Genomic DNA, 21,159 nt, shown 5'->3' on the forward strand with positions numbered 1-21,159 from the left:
GTATGTTTCGATGTGTGTGTATATATATTATGGCTTTGATAAAATAAAAATAAAATTGTAAGCATGTGAAAACATTATTCACACAGATGAATTCTTAAAATTCTCTTTGGATTCTCCCACTAGCATGCTACTAAATACTTTTGTTTGGTATGCAGGTCAATGCAACATGTTTTTTTTTTTTTTTTAATAATATTTATTTATAACAAAAGGGTCCTGTTTATTTATTTATTTTTAATTATAATAAAATCACATCCACTTGTTTATGGGTCTATAAATATTATCCATTAGGTCGATGTTCTAAAAAAGAAAAAAATAATAAAATCTTCAGTTGGTCAATCGTTTTCATTAGCATAATCATTGACAAAGAGAGTTGGGATTATGCCTGTGGCAGTTTCTGGCCTTCTCGAGCTGGTAAGACTGCAATTTTATATGGCTACCGACACTGCTTTTCACTGTTTTCATAACCTAAAAATATTCACACAAATTTGTAGTTTTACTTTGTACTTGTTAAATTATATTTTTACTATTATTATTATTATTATTATTATTATTGTTGTTGTTGAAGAAGAATTCTATTGGTGAATTTGACTATTTTTTTATATAAGAACAATAAATACATATAAAAATACATATATATCAACATTATTTTCTTCCCTTCTAAGGTATAGAAATAGAATCGGACCGGTAAAATCACTCACATATTAGTCAAATAAATAAATATATTTTTTTTATTTGAATTAAATTTTAAATTTGAATTTTCAATTACTTACATACAATAAAATAAATAGAATAGCTTGAATTAATTTATTATTGGGATGTTATAGAAATGGATATAATATTATACCATATATATATATTATATTGCCGTAATTTAATACGTCATTAAAAAAACTTATTTAATAATATAATTTATTAAAAATACGATGACATTTTATTTGATTCCATATTGGTATTTTCTCTAAAAATAACTGTTTCCTTACATTTGGCTTTGCATTCAATACTATTATCTTACGTGTGCAAGCAATCACAAAAACGCACACATTATGTCAAAACAAAAACACAGAGGATTGCAAAGCAAATATGAAAACGCATATACCGTAGAGCAGAATTAAAATAAAATAAAATAAAGGAAAGAAAGAAGGAAGAGTGTCCCCTAAGGCTAAGTTGGGACATTAAGGCCAAATTATACGATGTATGACGTTAACCACATTTGTTCCCAAGTAATTCCTAAGCAAAACTGTTGTTTGTTTTGTCGATTATTTAGTTTAATACTATAACTTTTTATTTAATCTAACGCACATCTAAATTTATTTTTTATAATATTTTAACACTTTTTAATATATGTCTTCATTCAATTCGTCTATATGTATTGCATAAAAATATTTAAATATTACTAAAAATTAAAATTCAAGTGTATATTAAATTAAAATGAAAATTAAAAATATTTAAATATTTTAAAAAATAAAATTCATGTAGATGTTTAAATATTTTAAAAAATAAAATTCACGTATGGGTTACATTAAATTTAAAATTTAAGTATATTACTATATAATTGATAAAAATTATTTAGCGAAAGAAATATAAAGGGATGAGAGGCTTATTTCATTACAAAAACTCAGTAATGACTAAGCATACAAGCGGCACGTGATACTTTCGTGCCTGAATTCTCCCGCCCATGAATAAACCTCTTTCACTGTTTTTGCCTTTTTGGTACTTTACTACGTTTTTCTCTATAACAAGACAAGGCCTCTAGTCTCTCTCTCTCATTTGACTAGACACAAAATTATAGACCCGCCTGCCCAAATCACAAAAATACCCTTTCAAATAAATCACCACATCACCACCCTTAGCTCCGGTGGGGCATCACCACCCTCTGGCCCCACCAACCACCACCATCAGTATCACTCCCTCCGCCATGAAATCTTTTATGGGTCCCCGCCAGAGAACCTCTATTTAGTTCCGCTATAAATAAATATATATACGTACGTACATACATACACATATGTAGATTATTAATGAGGTAAATACTAATCCTTTTGATCACTTCCCTTGTCCTTGTCTCTTCTTTCTCGAGTTGAATTTTTTTTAGATTCTCTCTTTTTCCTTAAAAGAATAAAATAAAAAATTTCTCTCTCCAAAAAGATATGTTTTTTTTTCTTTAATAATTTGTGCCTGTATATAATTTTCCATTTTGGCATAGAGAACCCACCTCAGAGAAAAGGGGGGGTGTGGGTCTTTGAAGAAAGGAATCAAGAAACACCAACAAACGCAAACAAAGCATTTTCCTTTTGTTAGATAAAAAATATATAATACGTTTTTTCTAATTGCTCTTATTTTTTAATTGCTAATTAGCATTTTTGAAATTATTTTTTCTGTTTCTACTATATTTCACAGACATACACTCTCTCTCACTCTAATATGATGTGAGGTTGGTTGGTGTTTCTTGGTATGGGAGCTGGAGAGGGTGGGCTATACTTAAAGCAGCTAATGATTTATACATAGAGAGAGAGAGAGAGAGAGAGAGAGAGAGAGTAAAGCTTTGTGCTTTGTGGGTTTTTGAGTAATGAGAGCGTTGAGAGGAGAGAAGAGGCTTGTAATTGATACTGTGAGTTGAGCTTTAAGGGAAGTATTGGGTTGAGCTATAGCTTTTCATGGAAACTAAAGGGAGACTGATTGCTGGTTCGCACAATAGAAATGAGTTTGTGCTTATCAATGCTGATGAGATTGCAAGAGTAAGTGCTTCATGGAAGTTCTTATTTTTTTTTTCTCTTATTCTTTTGTGTGTTTTAATGAGTTTTAACCTCAAAATGGTGTGTTTTGTCTTTTAGAATTGTTTTCTTTACCCCATTTCTGCTATCTGAAGATACCCATTTGCTCATTTTTCAAGTTATTTACACAGTGGTACTACTTGGTCCGGGAGCTGCAATAGTTGATTCTGTTTTCTTTTTGGTTTTGGTGGAGATGGGGGGTGGTTTTATTTTGCGTTTTAACTATTATTTCATTGCCTCTTTGGATGGTTTTTTTTCTTTTGTAGCTCACTGCTCATTTTCCATCGTTACTAGTTTTCTTTTTAACTGATAGACCATCATTCTTATACAAAATGTGCATTCTTTTTTAGTTATCCAAGTGTCTGTACATTTTTGTCATCAGTGTTCATCAATTAGTTAATTCTTTTGCCTTTTAGTTTCTAGATTCCAGAGCTGGTCAATACTACTTAATAAAAAATTGCAACTTTGATTCTGCATGAATAGTCTGATTATCAATTCTTCAGTGGCATGAACAATTAAATCCCTTAACCGCCTCATTTTTTACACCCATAACTTTTGACTTTGATCATATGTAATCCGATTTAATTTACATCCATTTGCTTCTACCAATTCCAGGTTACTTCTTTTAAAGAACTAAGCGGGCAAATTTGCCAGATCTGTGGGGATGAGATAGAGATTACAGTAGATGGGGAGCCATTTGTTGCTTGTAATGAATGTGCATTCCCTGTATGTAGACCTTGCTATGAATATGAAAGAAGAGAGGGAAACCGAGCCTGCCCTCAATGCAAAACCATATACAAGCGCATCAAAGGTTAGCCTTCCCTGTTTTTTAAAATTGGTCATTTTGTTCTTGTTATCCTCCTTAGCAATATTTTAATATTGCAACAAAATACCTGAGCTATTGCAGGGAGTCCTAGAGTTGAAGGGGATGAAGAAGAGGAGGATACAGATGATTTGGAAAATGAATTTGATATTTCTGCATCTCAAAACATTGCTGAGGCTATATTCTCTGCTCACCTTAACATTAGCACGGCTTCACAAGTCAATGTTTCAGGGTTTGCTGCACCTCCTGAGTTAGATTCTGTTCCCATAGTTTCTGAGATCCCTCTTCTGACTTATCATGAAGAGGTGAATTGAGTTTAAGTAGAAACAGTTTTCTTCATTTTCTAAACATATCTATAATCCATAACTGAATATTCATAACCAACATTTATAATTAGCCATTCATACAATGTTTAAATTGGTCCCTTTTGGTGTAGGATGTTGGGATTTCCTCTGATAAGCATGCTCTTATTGTACCCCCATTTCGCGCAAAACGGATACACCCAATGCCATTTCCTGATTCTTCCATGTCTTGTAAGTTTGTTAAACTTAACACATGTAATGGTTCAAATTTATTCGATTATAGTGGCTGTTTAGACTTGCTTTTGCTTTGGTTAGTGTGTGGTTATTTTGTTGACACTGCAGTGCCACCCCGACCTATGGATCCTAAGAAAGACTTGGCAGTGTATGGATATGGAACAGTCGCATGGAAAGAGAGAATGGAGGAGTGGAAGAAAAAGCAGCATGAAAAACTTCAGGTGGTTAAGCATCAAGGTGGAAACAATGATGGAAATGAAATAGATGATCCTGATTTGCCCATGTAGGTTCATTTTCTTTGTCTTCCTAACAAAAATTTATTTTGCTCCTCTTTCCTTGTTGATCAACTTTCTTCTGTTCCATTTCTTTTATCTTTTATTTTAAACAAGCAAGCAGTAGATAGAAACTGCTCTTTGCTATACACTGGGACTTGGCTGCTGGCATTTGTTAAGGAAGAGATTTCAGTCAGTAAAAGAGTACAATTAGGCATATGTAGCTGAAGTCTTGTGCATGTCAAAATACTTTATCTATCATAAGCATCATCTCTAATTTTGTTTAAGCAGTTAAACAAGTATATACAGTAAAGGTCTGCTCATATTTTTCTTCGTAAAATTTTTGCACACCCGGTTTAGAGAAGTTTATTATCTTTATGCTTTGGCAGGATGGATGAAGGGAGGCAGCCTCTGTCAAGGAAGTTACCAATTTCTTCAAGCAAGATAAGCCCATACAGGTTGATAATCATACTCCGGCTTGTAATCCTTGGCCTCTTCTTCCACTATAGACTTCTCCACCCAGTCAACGATGCCTATGGATTGTGGCTAACATCAACAGTTTGTGAAATATGGTTTGCTGTATCATGGATATTCGATCAGTTACCAAAGTGGTATCCGATTGAGCGAGAAACATATCTTGATCGATTATCATTGAGGTACTCTCTTTTATCTCTCTTTGATAGTTATTATTAGTTTTGGCAATTTTACATTGATGTATAATCTTGTTTATAGGTATGAGAAAGATGGGAAGCCATCTGAGTTAGCTGCTATAGACATATTCGTTAGTACTGTTGATCCAATGAAAGAACCTCCACTTATCACAGCAAACACAGTTCTATCTATCCTTGCTGTAGATTATCCAGTCGACAAAGTTGCATGCTATGTCTCAGATGATGGTGCTGCTATGCTCACTTTTGAAGCACTCTCTGAGACATCTGAATTTGCAAGAAAGTGGGTCCCTTTCTGCAAGAAATATAAAATTGAACCCCGTGCTCCAGAGTGGTACTTTGGTGAGAAGGTTGACTATTTGAAAGATAAAGTAGATCCATCATTTATCAGGGAACGCCGTGCTATGAAGGTTTGTCGCTTTTTCCCCTAGCCTTCTTTATGTTGTTATATGCACATGATGGAAAAGGTGGCTCTGATGATGCAATAGAATATGACAGGTAGAGAAGCCTTAGATTTGGTATTATTGGAGAGGGAGAGGGAGAGGGAGAGGGAGAGGGTGTTAAACTCGTCCTTTTTCTTTTTAAACTGTCTATGCATGATAGAATTTCATAAACTTTCATGATAAGTAAAGTTTTGGCTAGGTTTCAAACAACTGTTTGTAATTTCTTCTGCTGTTGCATGCTAATACAGAGAGAATATGAAGAGTTCAGAGTTCGAATAAATGGACTGGTTTCCACTGCACAGAAGGTTCCCGAGGAGGGATGGACAATGCAGGATGGAACTCCATGGCCTGGGAATAATGTCAGAGATCATCCTGGAATGATTCAGGTATAAAAAGTTATTTGGACATGTTATGAGGATCATCACATGTCATGCACTCATCTCACCCGTCTACTAAGAAGGTGAAAACTTCAGTGATTCTAAAGCTTTATCACCCTTCAGGTTTTCCTGGGACAACACGGTGTTCATGATGTTGAAGGAAATCAACTACCTTGTCTGGTTTACGTGTCTCGTGAGAAGAGACCAGGATTTGATCACCACAAAAAGGCCGGCGCAATGAATGCTTTGGTAAAGATCTCTGTTTCTAAAATTTCTCTGGGAGTTTATGGGTGTTGTTTCAATTCTAACTGTTTTCTTTTGGCTGATTGATAAAGGTGAGGGTATCTGCAATCATATCAAATGCTCCATACCTGCTGAATGTCGATTGTGATCATTATATAAATAACAGTAAAGCACTTCGTGATGCTATGTGCTTCATGATGGATCCAACATCTGGCAAGAAAATCTGTTATGTACAATTTCCTCAAAGATTTGATGGGATTGATCGTCATGATAGATACTCCAATCGCAATGTTGTATTCTTTGATGTACGTGTAAAGTCTTGGTATTGTTTATGTTATACATACAAATAAACTCTTCTTCATCTGTATTGAAGGACAAAATGAATCCTTTTTCCTATTAATTGCAGATCAACATGAAAGGACTGGATGGGATCCAAGGACCTATATATGTTGGTACAGGGTGTGTCTTCAGAAGGCAGGCGCTGTATGGGTATGATGCCCCCATCAAGAAGAAGCCACCAGGCAAGACATGTAACTGCTGGCCAAAATGGTGCTGCTTTTGTTGCAGATCTAGAAAGAAAAATAAGAAAGGAAAATCAGCTGAGAAAAAGAACAGGGAGGCCTCCAAGCAGGTGCATGCAAAGAAGAACAGGGAGGCTTCCAAGCAGATATATGCATTAGAAAATATTGAGGAGGGTATTGAAGGTAAGGATAACTTTCTGCTGGCTGATGCAGTTGCATATTTGTTACCTCCAAACACATGTCAGATTAATATATAATCTCTCATGCTTGTGTGCACCTCTTAAATTGGGTCTTAAATTTTCCACACAGGATCAGAACAGTTAGTCCCTACTTGAGACCTATGTGGGTTTACTTGCTTTGCTTGTTAATTTTCTCATTGGAGATTGTATGAAACCTGAATCGTTTATGGAATTACTGCACTCTCCATACAGGAGTAGATAATGAAAAATCAGAATTAATGCCCCAAATAAAATTTGAGAAAAAATTTGGGCAGTCAGCAGTTTTCATAGCTTCAACACTCATGGAAGAAGGTGGAATTCCAAAAGGAGCAACTTCTGCATCACTTTTGAAAGAAGCAATTCATGTCATCAGCTGTGGCTATGAAGATAAATCCGAATGGGGGAAAGAGGTATGCTAGACACCAGAATTCCACATTCCTAATTTGGAATTTAGTTTCCCCAGGCTTCCTTTTGAGAACTGACTTCAATGCTCTGCTTATCTAAATTTCAACTGTTATAGGTTGGGTGGATTTATGGTTCTGTCACTGAGGATATATTGACAGGCTTCAAGATGCATTGCCATGGCTGGCGATCAGTGTACTGCATACCAAGGAGACCTGCGTTTAAGGGCTCAGCTCCAATAAATCTTTCAGATCGTCTACACCAGGTTCTCCGATGGGCACTAGGATCTGTTGAGATTTTGTTGAGTAAGCACTGTCCAATATGGTATGGGTATGGGTGTGGATTGAAACCATTGGAGCGCTTCTCATATATAAACTCAGTTGTTTATCCACTGACCTCAATTCCCTTGGTCGCATACTGTACCTTGCCAGCTGTTTGTCTCCTTACTGGGAAATTTATTGTCCCTGAGGTATTTTTTTTGCTTATCATATGAAGAAATAAATAGAGATATCACTATCCTAAGATAATTTAATTTGAATATATCAGCAAGATTCAGTTGTAGGACCATATTTTAGTGATCCTAGTGAATAATTGTAGAAGTATGATGTTAATCTTTTTCTATCAGCAAGCTATTCTAACACATCGTATCTTATCGTGATTGCAGCTTACTAATTATGCAAGTATCATTTTCATGGCCCTCTTCATAACCATAGCAGCTACAAGCATCTTAGAAATGCAATGGGGAGGGGTCGGGATACATGACTGGTGGAGAAATGAGCAGTTTTGGGTGATTGGTGGCACGTCATCCCACCTGTTTGCTCTTTTCCAGGGTCTGCTCAAGGTATTAGCAGGTGTTAGCACCAGTTTCACGGTTACTTCAAAAGCAGGAGATGATGGAGAATTTTCAGAGCTCTACCTCTTCAAGTGGACATCTTTACTGATCCCTCCTTTGACCTTGCTTTTCATAAACATTATCGGAATCGTAGTTGGAGTTGCAAATGCCATCAATAATGGCTACGATTCATGGGGTCCATTCTTCGGCAGGCTATTCTTTGCAGGTTGGGTCATTCTCCATTTATATCCATTCTTAAAGGGATTTTTGGGGAAGCAAGACAGGCTTCCCACAATCATTCTTGTCTGGTCAATACTTCTAGCTTCAATTTGTTCGCTTTTGTGGGTTCGACTCAACCCCTTTGTGTCGAGAGGTGGCCTTGCTTTAGAAGTTTGTGGGTTGGATTGCGACTAAGGAACACCTAGAAGGTTAGATATTGGGTTACATGTAGAAATGTCATTTTAGGATTCTGCAAAAGCAAAAGCTACAATTCTCATCAAAGATGAAAGAAACCCCCCCTATGACATAGTATGATTCTTCTCAATAAGTTCTGAAGGAAAATTGTGGTGGGTACGTGTGTGTAGATATAAAAGGGCTTTGACATATTGTCATCTGTTTGGCCTAGTTTCTTCTGATTCTTTTTGGTACATGTGGATTTCTTGGCTGATTATTAGATGGCTGTAATCTGAGAGGACAAGGGTCTACTTTATTTATATTCCCTTTTCAAAGGGACTAATACAAAATTCCATCTTACTGTTTGTACTTTCCAGTCCATCAGCTTTTCCTACAAAAACTGGACTTGTGTATGACACTCTGGTATAGTCCATGTCTATTGTGCTCTGCGGTGTAGCTGCAGTGTTGGTTTGTACTGAAGATTGCAAAGCCTGCCTCGCATAGAACTTGATATCTATCTTCTGGATCAACTGAGCCTTGCCGTTTATGCCCAAACAAGTGATTGGAGGTATAAAATCATATTTCAACTCGAGCATAAGAGAGATTGTAGATTAGGGTTTTCAATTTCTTTATTTTCTTTATTTTCTAAAAAAAAAATTAAAAAAAGTTGGGCATGAATGGTGGTGCAGCAGGCCGGTCCTGTCTCAGTACCATAATTGTTGTCCGACATGATATCTTCTTCTGCCACTGTCATAACCCACATGTATGGATTGTCTCCTGCTTCATATTTTATTAAATTGCTTTAGCACAGAGATATTATTGCAGAAACAATAAATCGAAAGAAGAGTCATATAACAGGTTTTTTGTCCAGCTAAGAAGCAACTCTCAAGCTGTCGAGCACTTCAGTTCACAATAAATACTATAATAAAATAAAATAAAAATATCTTCACCGGTTGCCAAATCTTTTATTTTTTATTCTGGACAATCAACAACGGCAATAAATTTCTGGTTTCTGATAACATATGAATTTTAGATGTGAAAGATGAACCTAAACAATTACAATAGACAAGTAATATGTACATGATAAATAAGCAGTTCCAAAGTGGCACTGCATGTAGTGTCAATTCAAATTAAAATCTTTGAGCAACCAAAAATTGCTCATTTGACGACATGTTAGTTCAAGTCTCTTTCCAAATAAATGCATGAGATATGCTTAGTCCAAAAACCATTAAAAGAGAAAAAAAAAAAAAAGCAAACCGAAAAACAACATGAGCAGGAGCAGAGAATCTAATAATTTCTCAGATCCTCCAGAGGACGCCTCTTTGCTAATGATTTCAGTGCTGTCACATTACCAGGTTGGTCCGTCTTCATGCTTGGTGCATTCTCTTTCATAGCATTGCAGTCTAGAACTTTTTCAAGTGTCATTTGAATCAAAACACTTCTACTAGTCTTTCTTTTCATCACTGAACAAGTCAGTTGTTCACCATACAACTCTAGTTCCTTAGTTTCAGGATGCGAACTTGGGTTGTCAGGTGAAAACATCATCGGATGACAGCTCTGATCAGTTCCAGCAGTACTATCTGCAGGAAAATCGACATGAAGTTTAGAAATTAGTTCCATGCTAATTGTGCCTATATACAATTGCAAATACAGTCTTACGGTTAGACTTTATACCTTGACCCACCATAGAATTGGTGAATGCAAGAGATTGTTGTCCAGTACTTTCTCCTTTTTTCAGCATACCTTCCATCAGCTCCAGTGCTTCTCCCACATCTTCCATCAACATGTCCTTTTCTGATAAAACAGGAAAATGATTAATTTCATTCTCTTGAAACTTAGAGCAACAGAACTTTGGATGTCATCAAGATTGTTAGGCACATTATCCTGCATGTCTGACTCTTCAGGTTTATCAAAAATTGGACTCATCTGAAATGGCAAGGTAAGTGGGTTGTTTTTGCTGTGCTACGCCGTCTACTAGATGTTCGTCTATTGGATGTTCACATTCACCTTGTTGGTCTTCAGCAACTTGTTTGGCATCTTGTTCAGTAAATATTTCATTTTTATGCAGTTTTCTATCGAGAGCCTGTGAGCCAGGTTCTTCAACATTGTATTCTTCTCCCTCTGCAAAAAGCAAATGCAGCTCCACGTCTTCGCCTCCTATCATTTCAGGAATAGCAGATTATTATGGACTGCAAAAACCAAGCTGTTAAAACATTAAAGGATCTCTAGAACATTTCAGATTAGGCATTAAGCACCTACCATGATCTGGAGAAGTACAAACAGCAGAAGTAGATCCGTCATCAGCAACTACTTCATGTTGGAATAGAGAAATATCATCAAGTTTTTCAAACTCAGCTGCTTGCTTAGAGCTGACAGCAGTGAGAACCTCGTCATCAGGCTTGTGCAAACACTGTAGTTCCCCAGCCTCTGCGGGAGATATCTTGCTTATATCATCACATGGGAGTTCTTTTAGCGTTAAACCATCATTATTGTCGACAGAAGCTACTTTATTGACTGGATCTTTTTGCACATCAAGTTGCTCTTTAGTAACCTCATGATGGTCTCTTACATTTTCTCCTAGGCTTGAGCTATCTGTAGGATCAGTTAGGTTTTCACCAACTCTCTGGGCGCCATCATTTTCCCCTATTATAACTACATTATTCTCCTTCAGTTGTTCCTCAAACTCTTCTGCATTCACGGGAAAAATATTATCTCCAAGTTGACAAACGAAAAGAATATTATGAGCATGCTGTAATGTCAGTTAAGTATCTCATAGCATGAGGCTAAATTCATAACAAATTGTCTATCACATCATGAAAAAAGGTTTTGCAGACAAGTTGCAGCAAATTACTTTATGTTTTAGATTCATGTACGATGGTATCACTTACCATTTGATTTTGCGTTCTGTTGTAAGGAAGAACTACCTGAATCGATTTCAGGTTGTTCGAGATAGGCATCTGCAAATGATAAAATTTCTGTTGGCATGTTGTCTTCCCACTGGCTGCAACTTAATGTAGTCCTCTGAAGTTCAGTCCCTGTCATTTCATGTGATGTGTCATCTAAGAAAACTGATAGAAGAGTCCCCCCATCTGCCGCCTCTTCTGGTACACCTTCCCATTGGTGCAAACAAAGCAAATACATTTGTCAGTTGGAAAATTTTCCATGAAGTGGAGTAAAAATGATATCAACGCAGGATCTACATATAGGGTCTCATTTTCCTTAAATTCCAGGACATTTTAATTAGGAGGAGCAAAAAAAAGGAACATCTGAACTTAAATGTTAAATTGACTAGGTCTAGTCTGAAGAGTGAAAGGAAATTCTTACATATTGTATTTTAACCTATTAATAACCATATATCTGCTTTCTTTAATTATCACCTTCCCTTATGTTTCATTCCTAAAGATTCAAATTTGTCAACTGAGTTCCTAGAAAATTTTTCTAAACAAAATGCTTCGGTTAATTAGAAAGGATTAAGCTCAACTAATACTTCTCAACATTGCGTTTTGACTGAAAAAAGAAATCCGTAAGACAAGGTCCATAGAAAATCAAATCTTTCAGGCTTCAAGCAAAAATACTAACCATGGAATGATAAAAGATTTTCGTCTAATTCCTTCTCAGCATCATGACCAGTATCCTTGCCTTCCAAATTACCTTCTAATTTTCCATCTTTTCCCTTTGCATCTACAGCTTTGACATGTACCGAATCATTTGCGTGCACCTCCACTGCATGCTTCTCGACTCCATCAGGATCCTTATAAAGGCCTCCAAAATCAATAGATGCAGTCCCAGATAGAGCAATCCGAGCAGCAGCATTAACTTTTAATAAGCCATCTGTCCAATTTGAAATCACTTTAACAGGCTTTCCTGTGCTATTGGATTCTGAAGTCCCTCCTTCTTGTGCCTGCTGATCCATTGGCATCATGCATGTTTCATTCTCAGCTGCTTCATCCTTTCGGAAGATACCATCAAAAAGATTGCCATCATGCACTTCTGGAGCTTCCTCAGCATCCAAGGGATCGTTCATAAATTTCAGAAAAGAATAAACCTTGGAATCACTGACTTCAAGTTTGTCTCTTTTCTCCTTCATTCCGTCAGTAATTTTAATGTTTCTGGGAGACAGTGAATTCAATTCAACATTCTTGCCCTCAAAATATTCACTTTGTTGGATGCTCCGACTCTGAGTCAAACTGGTAGCTACTTCTTCACCATCACGGTCAGAAAGTTTCATTACCGAAGCACACTCTGCAGTTCCATCCCTTAAAACCTGATCACACTGTTCTGTATTCAACTCACTGCTGATCACTTCCTTAATTGCTATATGTGAATCACTAGATTCTTGGCAAATTGTCCAACTGAAACTCGAGTCACTTGCAGAATTAACCTCTGCAGCAATCTTTAGGGAACCACCATAAACACCAAGCTCAGGTACCACACAATTATCTAAATTCTTGCCTTCCATTTGTTGTTGTTCAACGTTATCCCGAACTGGATTACAGTACTCAGTAACCGGCACGTGCATGACAACATCGACACTGCAGTTCCTATCTACAACTATCTCTTTGTGATTGTGGAACTTTTCAGAAGGAAAGTCTAGATTCCTTGGCGCAGATGCTTCTAATAAAAACAGCTCACCACCATTGTTGTTGAAACTAATTCCTCTTTCACCAACTATGCAATCTCCAACGTCTTGCTGACACAAAATCTCGGCTTTAGATTTCTTTGCTGTTGCATTATTCGATATTTTTTCATCTTCTAGCTCATGAGGCAAAGCATCTGCTGGTATTCCTTCCAAAGCGTCCTTTAGATCTTCATCATCTGAATCAGTCACTATTGTTTTCTCATCTGCAACATTAACAAAATTGCAAACTGCACGAAATTAAGTTCACAGGACATGCTTAAAAATGTTGACTCCCTTCTGCAAACATACAAGTGGAAAGATTAACATAATAAATTATCACACGTCAGAACTACTAGGAAACTCACCTTGATGTTTTTCACTGCTCTCCATAATGAAGTTACCGAAAAAGGATAATTTGGAACCGGATGCTGCAAAAAGGAAAAATAAAATCTGTAAAAAGTATGACATGGTAATATTAGAAGGAAAATGAAGCATAGTCTCGAAAAGGAAAAATATCAAAATCTCATGCCTTAATAGATCATTCAATCTCCATTTCAGAGTTGGTGCAAATTTTCTTGTCCAATTGAACTGCTTTTACAAACCAGACAAAGAGTTACCAATTTGAAAAAGGAGTAACAAGGGAAAATACCTTGTCGATTGTCATCATTAACTTTTGGAATGAAGCAACCGGAATCAGGGGCTGCATAAAATATAACATCTATAATTTAGCAAAAGATGCTTAAAAAAAAAAAAAAAACAAGGAAACATATTACAAGAGGTGCAAGTAATTGCAGGAGTTAGTCATACGTCCATACATGTTAGAGCAACAGTTGTAGCAGAATAGTTTTGGTGATTGACATCATCACATTCATGGTGCATGTCTTCGATTTCCTCCACAATAGTCTTTGCGATAAGAGCTGGCGATGCTTGTCTATCATGAGTTACTGCTCCATGATCATTTGTATCTAGTGTATCATTCCGTCCAGCCCATTCAGGACCAGTGGCTTCATCATCTTCAGCAGGTACTCTTTCAACTTCAGTTGAGCAATTATTGACATCATCAGTTTCCTGACATACATCTTCACTGCAGCTTTTGATTATACTCTTTGCACTAAATGTTGTCGATCTTACATTTCCAGGTCCCAATATGTCCTCAGTTTCTTCTTTTGTATTCTCCTGCTCACTCCTTTCTAGACCACAGACTCCACCTTCAATAGATATCCTATCAACTTCAGCAGAATAATTACTGGTATCATCACTTCCACAGCATGCATCTTTACCTGATATCATTTCTTCTTTTGCTGGAACTTTCTCAAATCCTAAGAGATTAAGGCTCTCACCTACATATGATCAAGAACTTAGCAAAACACTGAAAGAATTAAAAATAAAAAATCCTTTATTAGATACTTATTTACCTGCTAAAGCTGAGTGGTTTACAGATGAGAACCCATCAGAGGGAGAAATTATATCACAAGCTTTTGCTTGAAATTCAGCTAATTTGACCTTAGCTGAATCATGATTATCAAGATCCGCACTGTCCTCGATACTACCATCTGAGATCCCATTTCCTGTGTCATTCATCAGAACAATGTTCCTCCCATTAACAACCACGGAATCCCCTGCAACCTTTGATGCCACTTCTTCTGTGGAATCACCTGCTTTTGCATTATTGCTGTTAAAAAATAAACGCTTTCTTTCACCTGTAGCTTCTGCCGTAATCAGTCCAGTGTCTTCAATAGGTGGTGAAATGTTTATTGGCGTAGTTTTTCTCACTATAATTGGCAACCTTAATATGCTTTCTTGCTTCTTGCCAACAGGTACAGAAGATCCAATTAAATCACTTTTAAAGGCATGTCGAGTAGATTGCCTTGGAGTTTTTCCGACCTCATTACCAACCACAGCAGTTTCTGTCTTCTCAACTGTATCACATTTTTCATTCCCTTGCCCAACACTTTCAGCAACTTCATTCACTGCACTGAAAGTTGCTGCCAAACGCTGTTTAGAAACACTTCTTGTATACCTCCGTGAGTCATCAGTCATGTAGATCCCTTCCGGTGAAATGTTTGCTGGAGAAGTTTTCTTCATGATAATTGGCACTCTTGATATGCTTTGTTGCTTCTCAACAGATTTTCCATGGACAGAAGATCTAATCAAGTTATCTTTGAGGGCATTTCGTGTAGATAGCCTTGGAGCATTTCCAACCAACTCATTAACCACCACAGCTGTTTCCATCTCCTCAACTGTATCACATTTTTCGTTCCTTTGCCCAACCTTTCCAATAGTTTCAGCAACTTCATCCATTGCACAAGAAGTTGCCGCCAAATGCTTTTTAGAAGGATTTCTTGTCGACCTTAGTGATTCGTCAGTCATGTAGACCCCTCCTGAAATGTTTGTTGGGGTAGTTTTTTTCATCGTAACTGGCACTCTTGATAAACTTTGTTGCTTCTTCTCAGCAGATTTTCTGAGTGCAGAAAATCTAACCAAGTCATTTTTAAAGGCATGTCGTGCAGATTGCCTTCGACTATTTCCGACCAGCTTATTAACAACCCCGACAGTTTCTGTCTCCTCAACTGCATCGCATTTTTTGTTCCCTTGCCCAACCTTTTTAACACTTTCAGTAACTTCTTTCATTTCACTAGAAGTTGCTGCCAAATGCTGTTTAGAAGCACTTCTTGTAAACCTCCGTGATTCATCAGTCATGTAGACCCCTTCTCCTGAAAAATTTGTTGGAGTTGTTTCTTTCATCATAAATGGCACTCCTGATATGCTTTGTTGCTTCTTATCAACAGATTTTGTGAGTGCTGAAGATCTAACCAAGTTACTTTTAAAGGCATGCTGTGTAGATTGTCTTGGAGTATTTCCAACCAATTCATCAACCACAACTGTTTCTGGCTCCTGAACTGTTCCACTTTTTCCATGCTGTTGCCCATCCTTTCCATCAGCAAATTCATCCATTTCATCAGAAGTTGCTGCCAAATGCTGTCGAGAGACACTTCTTGTAGACCTGCGTGGAATTTTTGATATGCTTTGATGCTGCTTCTCAACAGGTGCAAAAAAAACTCCCGAAAAGTCATCAGCAACCACAGCAGTTTCTGTCTCCTGAGTAGTTCCACTTTTTCGGTCCTGTAACCCAACATTTCCAACATTTTCAGCAATTACATTCGTTTCGTTTGAAGTTGCTGTCAGATGTAGTCTAGATGCATTTCTTTTGGACCTCCGTGGTTCATTAATCGCACCTTTTCCTGATATAATTTCCGGCATAGTTTCTTTCATCACAATCGGCACAGTTGGTAGGTTTTCTTGCTTCTTCTCAATACATCCATGGGGTACAGAAGCTCCGGGCAATTCACTTTTAAAGGCATGTCGTTTAGAACGCCTTGGGGTTTTTCCAATCAACGACTCCTCGACAATCACAGCAGTTTCCGTTTCCTGAACTGTTTCACATTTTTTGCTCTCTCGCCTAACCTTCCCAACAATTTCAACACTGTCATTCATGTCACTAGAAATTGCTCCCGAACTTTTTCCATAAGCATTTCTTTTAGACCTCCGTGGTTCATCAGTCACATAAGCACCTTTTCCTGAAGCATTTTCATTTAATTCCTTGGCCTTTCCACCAACTTCACCTGCTCCTGTTTCATCATTGGCAACAGTAGAACTTAATATAGTTTTGCGCCTGGACTTCCGGGCTTGCCCAACCTTTCCAACATTTTGAGCAGTTTTGCTAGAAGTTGCTTGTCTAGAAGAATTTCTTGTGGACCTCCGTGGTTCATCAGTCACACAGACACCTTTGCCTGAAACAGTTCCATTCGATCGTGTCCTCTTTCCCACAGGTTCACCTGCTCCTGATTCATCACTAATAACAACAGCAGAGTTAAACACGGTAGTTTTGCGCCTAGACCTTCGTGGACAGACAGCAGATGGTGAAGATGCCTTCTCAACAACTTCTTTAGTAGCGAAAAAATCATTAACTTGGGTCATTACTTCCAAATCAACATTCCTTGACCGCTTTCTGGTGTCCTTTAACACCACTTCCTGCCCATTACTTCCCACCTTACCATCAAACCGTGCAACTGTTTTCCCCGTAGAAACATTCATACCTAAACCTTTCAAAGAATCCTTAATCCGAACAACCCCTTTACTTTCTTTCATAGCTCCAAGAACTTTACCCTCAACTGCAGAAGCTGAAGACCTCGTAACCCTACAAACTCTTTCAACTTCCATAACCTCATAATGTATAGAGTTCGCCTCATTTCCTGTAGCTTTTTCTTCCTCTACAGAATCTTTATCAATCTTTTTGCTTCTCAACCCTCTTTTACCCCTAACGGTTTCAATTTTTTTCTCAACCACTGATGAACTAGTCTCCTCCTTGTCAACCACGGCCCGTGACCGAGTAGCTCTACTAACACTAACACTTTCCACCTTTCCATCATTTCCCTTCTCTCTCTTCTTTCCAACAAGATTGCTTTCTTCAGATTCCTTTGGTACAGTAGTCCTCCTGCTCGTCCTCCTCACTGGCTTAGCATATGCTGAGACCTCATATTCACGCGTTTCAACATCAGGACTAAACCTGACTTTTTTCAATTTCATCTTCGTTGCATTATCTTCCTCCTCAAAATTGTTCTCGTTACCTTCCTTAGAGTTTAGATTTTCCTTTGCCTGTGTATAATTTAAATAAATAAATCAAAATCGCATTCAAAGCAAAAAAAAGAGAACCTTTGCAGTGCATTTTTACAAAAAATGAATGGTATTGAAAATTTTATTTCATTAAACGTAAAAAATAAAGTAAAATAATAAAAATAATAAAAATTGAAAGTGATATTTTAAATTTATTTAAAAATTTAAATTATTTTGTTAGAATTTAGTTTATCTATAATAAATTCTACATAAATTTAATTAAATAGACTTTTAAATTAATTTTTATTCATTTAAAATATATAAATTTTATATTTATGAATTAATTCTATAAATTTTATAAATTTTATAAAATTCAATCCAAACACCGCAAAGAAATTTCACCCAAAAAATCAACATTTAAAACAAATTGTTTTCGAGTTAAATAACATGACTGTTCTTTTAACAAATTAACCAAAAAAACAAAATTAATAAATAGTAACATACTATGCCCGTTTATTTTTTCCTACATTTTCTCGGCAAACAAACAGAAATTTCACGTGTAATACGAATCTCAACATCTTCAGCAACCAAACAGATAACAGCAACTAAGAAATAAAGACGACTAATCACAAGAACCCATTAAACTAAAATTAAAATTTCGCATGAATAGTAGAAAAACAGAAAAGGATCAAACCTTGAAAATTTCAGTCAACCGATTCGCCATTTCGAGATTGGTTAAATTAGCAGGAATGCAATGCTTTTTGCACAGCGATTGTAATTCTTTCCTCTTCATGCTCTCAAAATCCATCTCTCTTCAAATTCTCAATACATCATTATTATTTTTATTATTATTATTATTATTACTATTATTATATAGTTACTTTAATTCGTAATTCACTGAAATGATTCAATGAAACAACATAGAAATATGCGGAGGCAAAGACTAGAATTAATGAAAGGTGTTTTTGAAGTGAGCGTTCGTTTGAATTCAAAAGCTGTGTGGTTTTTCCCGCTCTTTGAATTTTTTTGTTCTTTTTTTTTTTGTTTTTAGGCTGTGTTTTCGTTCAGCACTTGCTGCTGTACATTTTATGAAGTTACTCGCTGTACTCGCTTGCCAACTCACCAATCTTAAGGGTAAAATGGTATTTATGTTTGAATTTTGACTGATGCTGAAATGGATCTGCGGTTACTGTTTTACTTTTGGAGTGGATAAGGCTGCTTTGGATGGTTTCCACGTGGATGTCCAAACTTGTTTGATACTCCATCCACAGCTTTTTGGTCCTTTCGGTTCTTTTCTATTTTCTCTGTATATACGCTTGAATTTATTTATTTTTATTGAACAATGTCAATGGGTTTTCATTTAAAGACTTAAAGCGGTGGATTGGCCCAACAGAATTAAAGACTGAAAAAATTGGAAGTCACCGTGTATTCAATGGGTCGTTATTTGACATTAGATGACAACGATATTATAGAAATTTTATTTTTAATAAAAATAAAATTGTTAATTTTTTAAAGTTTATATATACTCTATAAAATAAAATATAAATTTTATTAAATTTTATATTTATATTGCCTGTAATTATAAAAAAATAATTTATTATTCTTTTCATTCAATAGTTATAACTAAATTTAAAAAATTTAATAATTTAAAATATATATAACACTTTGACATCGAATCGATTGTCGTATTTAATATACATTATTTAAATAAGGTATCAAATTTTAAAAAATAACTAAATTAGTCCAACCAGAAAAATCTTGCTTACACATAGATGAGGTACGTTAGATTGCATAGTATAATTTTGTTTTAAAATATAAATAGAATTTATAAATTTTGGACTCTTTATATATATATATATATAAATTTTTGAGATTTTTTCTATTTGATTTAAAATTATCTTTCGTCTAGCGGAAAGATCTTTCATTTTTAAGTAATTGAGCGTGAGAGCCAAATGAATCGAAAGATTCATGTTTGGTTCGGGAAGGGATCATGGAAGAAAAAATATCTAATTTTCGGTATGAAACAAAAATTTTTAGGTTCATTGGGAATTTCCGAATTTCCCGTTTATTAAAAAAATTTCATTAATTTTTTAAATTTCTAATTGAAAAAACTAGAAAAATAAATCGACGGATTCTAAATTATAACGAATATATATATATATATATATATATATATATAGTAAAATCTTTGTCTATATATAAATAATTTTTATATAATGATAAAGATTAAAAGAAGTATATCAATGTTTATAAAAAAATTAAGTAAAATTTATCTATAGTGATATTTTATATATAAATAATTTAAACAAAATATCAATAAAAATATATTAATATCTTTAACAAAGTAAAATCTATAAATATCATTTATGAATTCACGAACTCTACAAAAGTTACCAATTATAAACTCTTTAAAAATAATTAATTCATAAGAACATACAAATAATTTTAAAAATCTTAATTAGATCATCATCATTAACCGATATCTGAATTATATAAGGGAAAAAACCGAAAGGATTTATTTTTTCCAATGAAAGGTTACAAATATTGAGATATTCAGTAAACTTAATCAATAGACACATCAATTACAAATGAGCTTTTAGATGAACTAATTATCCAAATGATAACACTATATGTTTTCAAATCGACTTAGTTAAATTAAAGATTTAAAAGTTAAAAGTCTAATCGAAATTGATATTATTTTTTATAGGATTAATTAATTTAACGTTCATGAATTATATCAAAATATATTAGTAGGTCTTTTTATTTTTAATAATTATTTTAAATTTATGTCTTTAAACTCCATTAAATTATTATATAATTTAGTTAAAAATAGACATTAAATGTGAAAAATGTCTAATATATTCCTAATGGATTAAATATTTTAAAATTTATGAGTTTTGTTAGATTATACTAGTAGATTCTTATATTTTCATAATTAATTTTAATAATCTCTATTATTTTATTACGTTAAGCTATTACATCCCTGATTTAGAGAAAAATATTAAATGAAATTAAGATATCAATTATATTAATATCACTCACGATAGCCAACTCCAAACTTTGTATGTATATTTGTTCTATAATTAATTTATATATTAAAAGAATATGACTAAATTATAAATTATTTGACTTAATTTAATACTAAGTAAATTGACTAATTATAAAATATATTATCTAATAAAATATTTTATATAATTTTATGTCAAATATTTCCTTTAGTTAAAGTATCTTAGTGCAAATTTTGATTTCTTTAAATTTTTCTAATAATTTATACTTTTAACTTTTAAACATTGAAGTATTTAAATTTAAAATATAAAATATTTTTTTTATTTAAAAATGTTATATTATAAATTTAGGCTAAATATTGTAATATTTCCTGATAATGATGTTAAAATTAATTATTAAAAATAGAGGAATCTATTAGTACGATT

General features: G+C 34.8%; 2 protein-coding genes across 6 annotated transcripts; one reads left to right on the forward strand and one right to left on the reverse strand.

Moving 5' to 3' along the window:
• The first annotated feature begins 2,121 nt into the window (after positions 1 to 2,121).
• LOC8283166 (cellulose synthase A catalytic subunit 5 [UDP-forming]) lies at positions 2,122 to 8,865 on the forward strand. Its single transcript, XM_002524253.4, has 14 exons — positions 2,122 to 2,732; positions 3,384 to 3,579; positions 3,676 to 3,896; positions 4,028 to 4,124; positions 4,236 to 4,410; positions 4,789 to 5,055; positions 5,132 to 5,477; positions 5,759 to 5,896; positions 6,011 to 6,136; positions 6,223 to 6,435; positions 6,537 to 6,834; positions 7,083 to 7,279; positions 7,390 to 7,740; positions 7,936 to 8,865. The coding sequence occupies exons 1-14, from the start codon at positions 2,652 to 2,654 to the stop codon at positions 8,515 to 8,517; spliced, it is 3,288 nt and encodes a 1,095-aa protein (XP_002524299.2). The 5' UTR covers positions 2,122 to 2,651; the 3' UTR covers positions 8,518 to 8,865.
• A 708-nt stretch (positions 8,866 to 9,573) lies between these two features.
• On the reverse strand, positions 9,574 to 19,066 carry LOC8283167. Of its 5 annotated transcripts, XM_048371143.1 has the most exons (12): positions 18,423 to 19,025; positions 14,530 to 17,770; positions 14,395 to 14,454; positions 13,930 to 14,322; positions 13,764 to 13,814; positions 13,480 to 13,542; positions 12,076 to 13,362; positions 11,385 to 11,606; positions 10,756 to 11,184; positions 10,504 to 10,653; positions 10,171 to 10,290; positions 9,574 to 10,076 (listed from the first exon to the last, which is right to left on the reverse strand). In XM_048371143.1, exons 1-12 carry the CDS (start codon positions 18,534 to 18,536, stop codon positions 9,784 to 9,786), a joined length of 6,423 nt encoding a protein of 2,140 aa, XP_048227100.1. In that variant the 5' UTR covers positions 18,537 to 19,025; the 3' UTR covers positions 9,574 to 9,783. The 5 variants fall into 5 exon arrangements, 4 of the variants coding, with proteins under 4 accessions (XP_048227100.1, XP_048227098.1, XP_048227099.1 ...); XM_048371141.1 differs by having other exon boundaries at positions 11,385 to 11,597; positions 13,930 to 14,454; positions 18,423 to 19,066; XM_048371142.1 differs by having other exon boundaries at positions 12,076 to 13,338; positions 13,930 to 14,454; positions 18,423 to 19,024.
• Positions 19,067 to 21,159: the final 2,093 nt, after the last annotated feature.

Source organism: Ricinus communis, chromosome 2 (genome assembly GCF_019578655.1).
Source record: "Ricinus communis isolate WT05 ecotype wild-type chromosome 2, ASM1957865v1, whole genome shotgun sequence".
Lineage (NCBI taxonomy): Eukaryota > Viridiplantae > Streptophyta > Magnoliopsida > Malpighiales > Euphorbiaceae > Ricinus > Ricinus communis.

Bases quoted from the DNA above. Each gene is read 5' to 3' on its own strand.
- LOC8283167 (XM_048371140.1), bottom strand. From the start codon at position 18,536: ATGGATTTTGAGAGCATGAAGAGGAAAGAATTACAATCGCTGTGCAAA. The intron at 14,455-14,529 runs GTAAATAAGTAT...GATCATATGTAG, and splicing joins AAACCACTCAGCTTTAGCAG to GTGAGAGCCTTAATCTCTTA. The intron at 10,654-10,755 runs GTAGGTGCTTAA...CTGAAATGATAG, and splicing joins TTGTACTTCTCCAGATCATG to GAGGCGAAGACGTGGAGCTG.
- LOC8283166 (XM_002524253.4), top strand. From the start codon at position 2,652: ATGGAAACTAAAGGGAGACTGATTGCTGGTTCGCACAATAGAAATGAG. The intron at 5,897-6,010 runs GTATAAAAAGTT...ATCACCCTTCAG, and splicing joins ATCATCCTGGAATGATTCAG to GTTTTCCTGGGACAACACGG. The intron at 7,741-7,935 runs GTATTTTTTTTG...TCGTGATTGCAG, and splicing joins GGAAATTTATTGTCCCTGAG to CTTACTAATTATGCAAGTAT.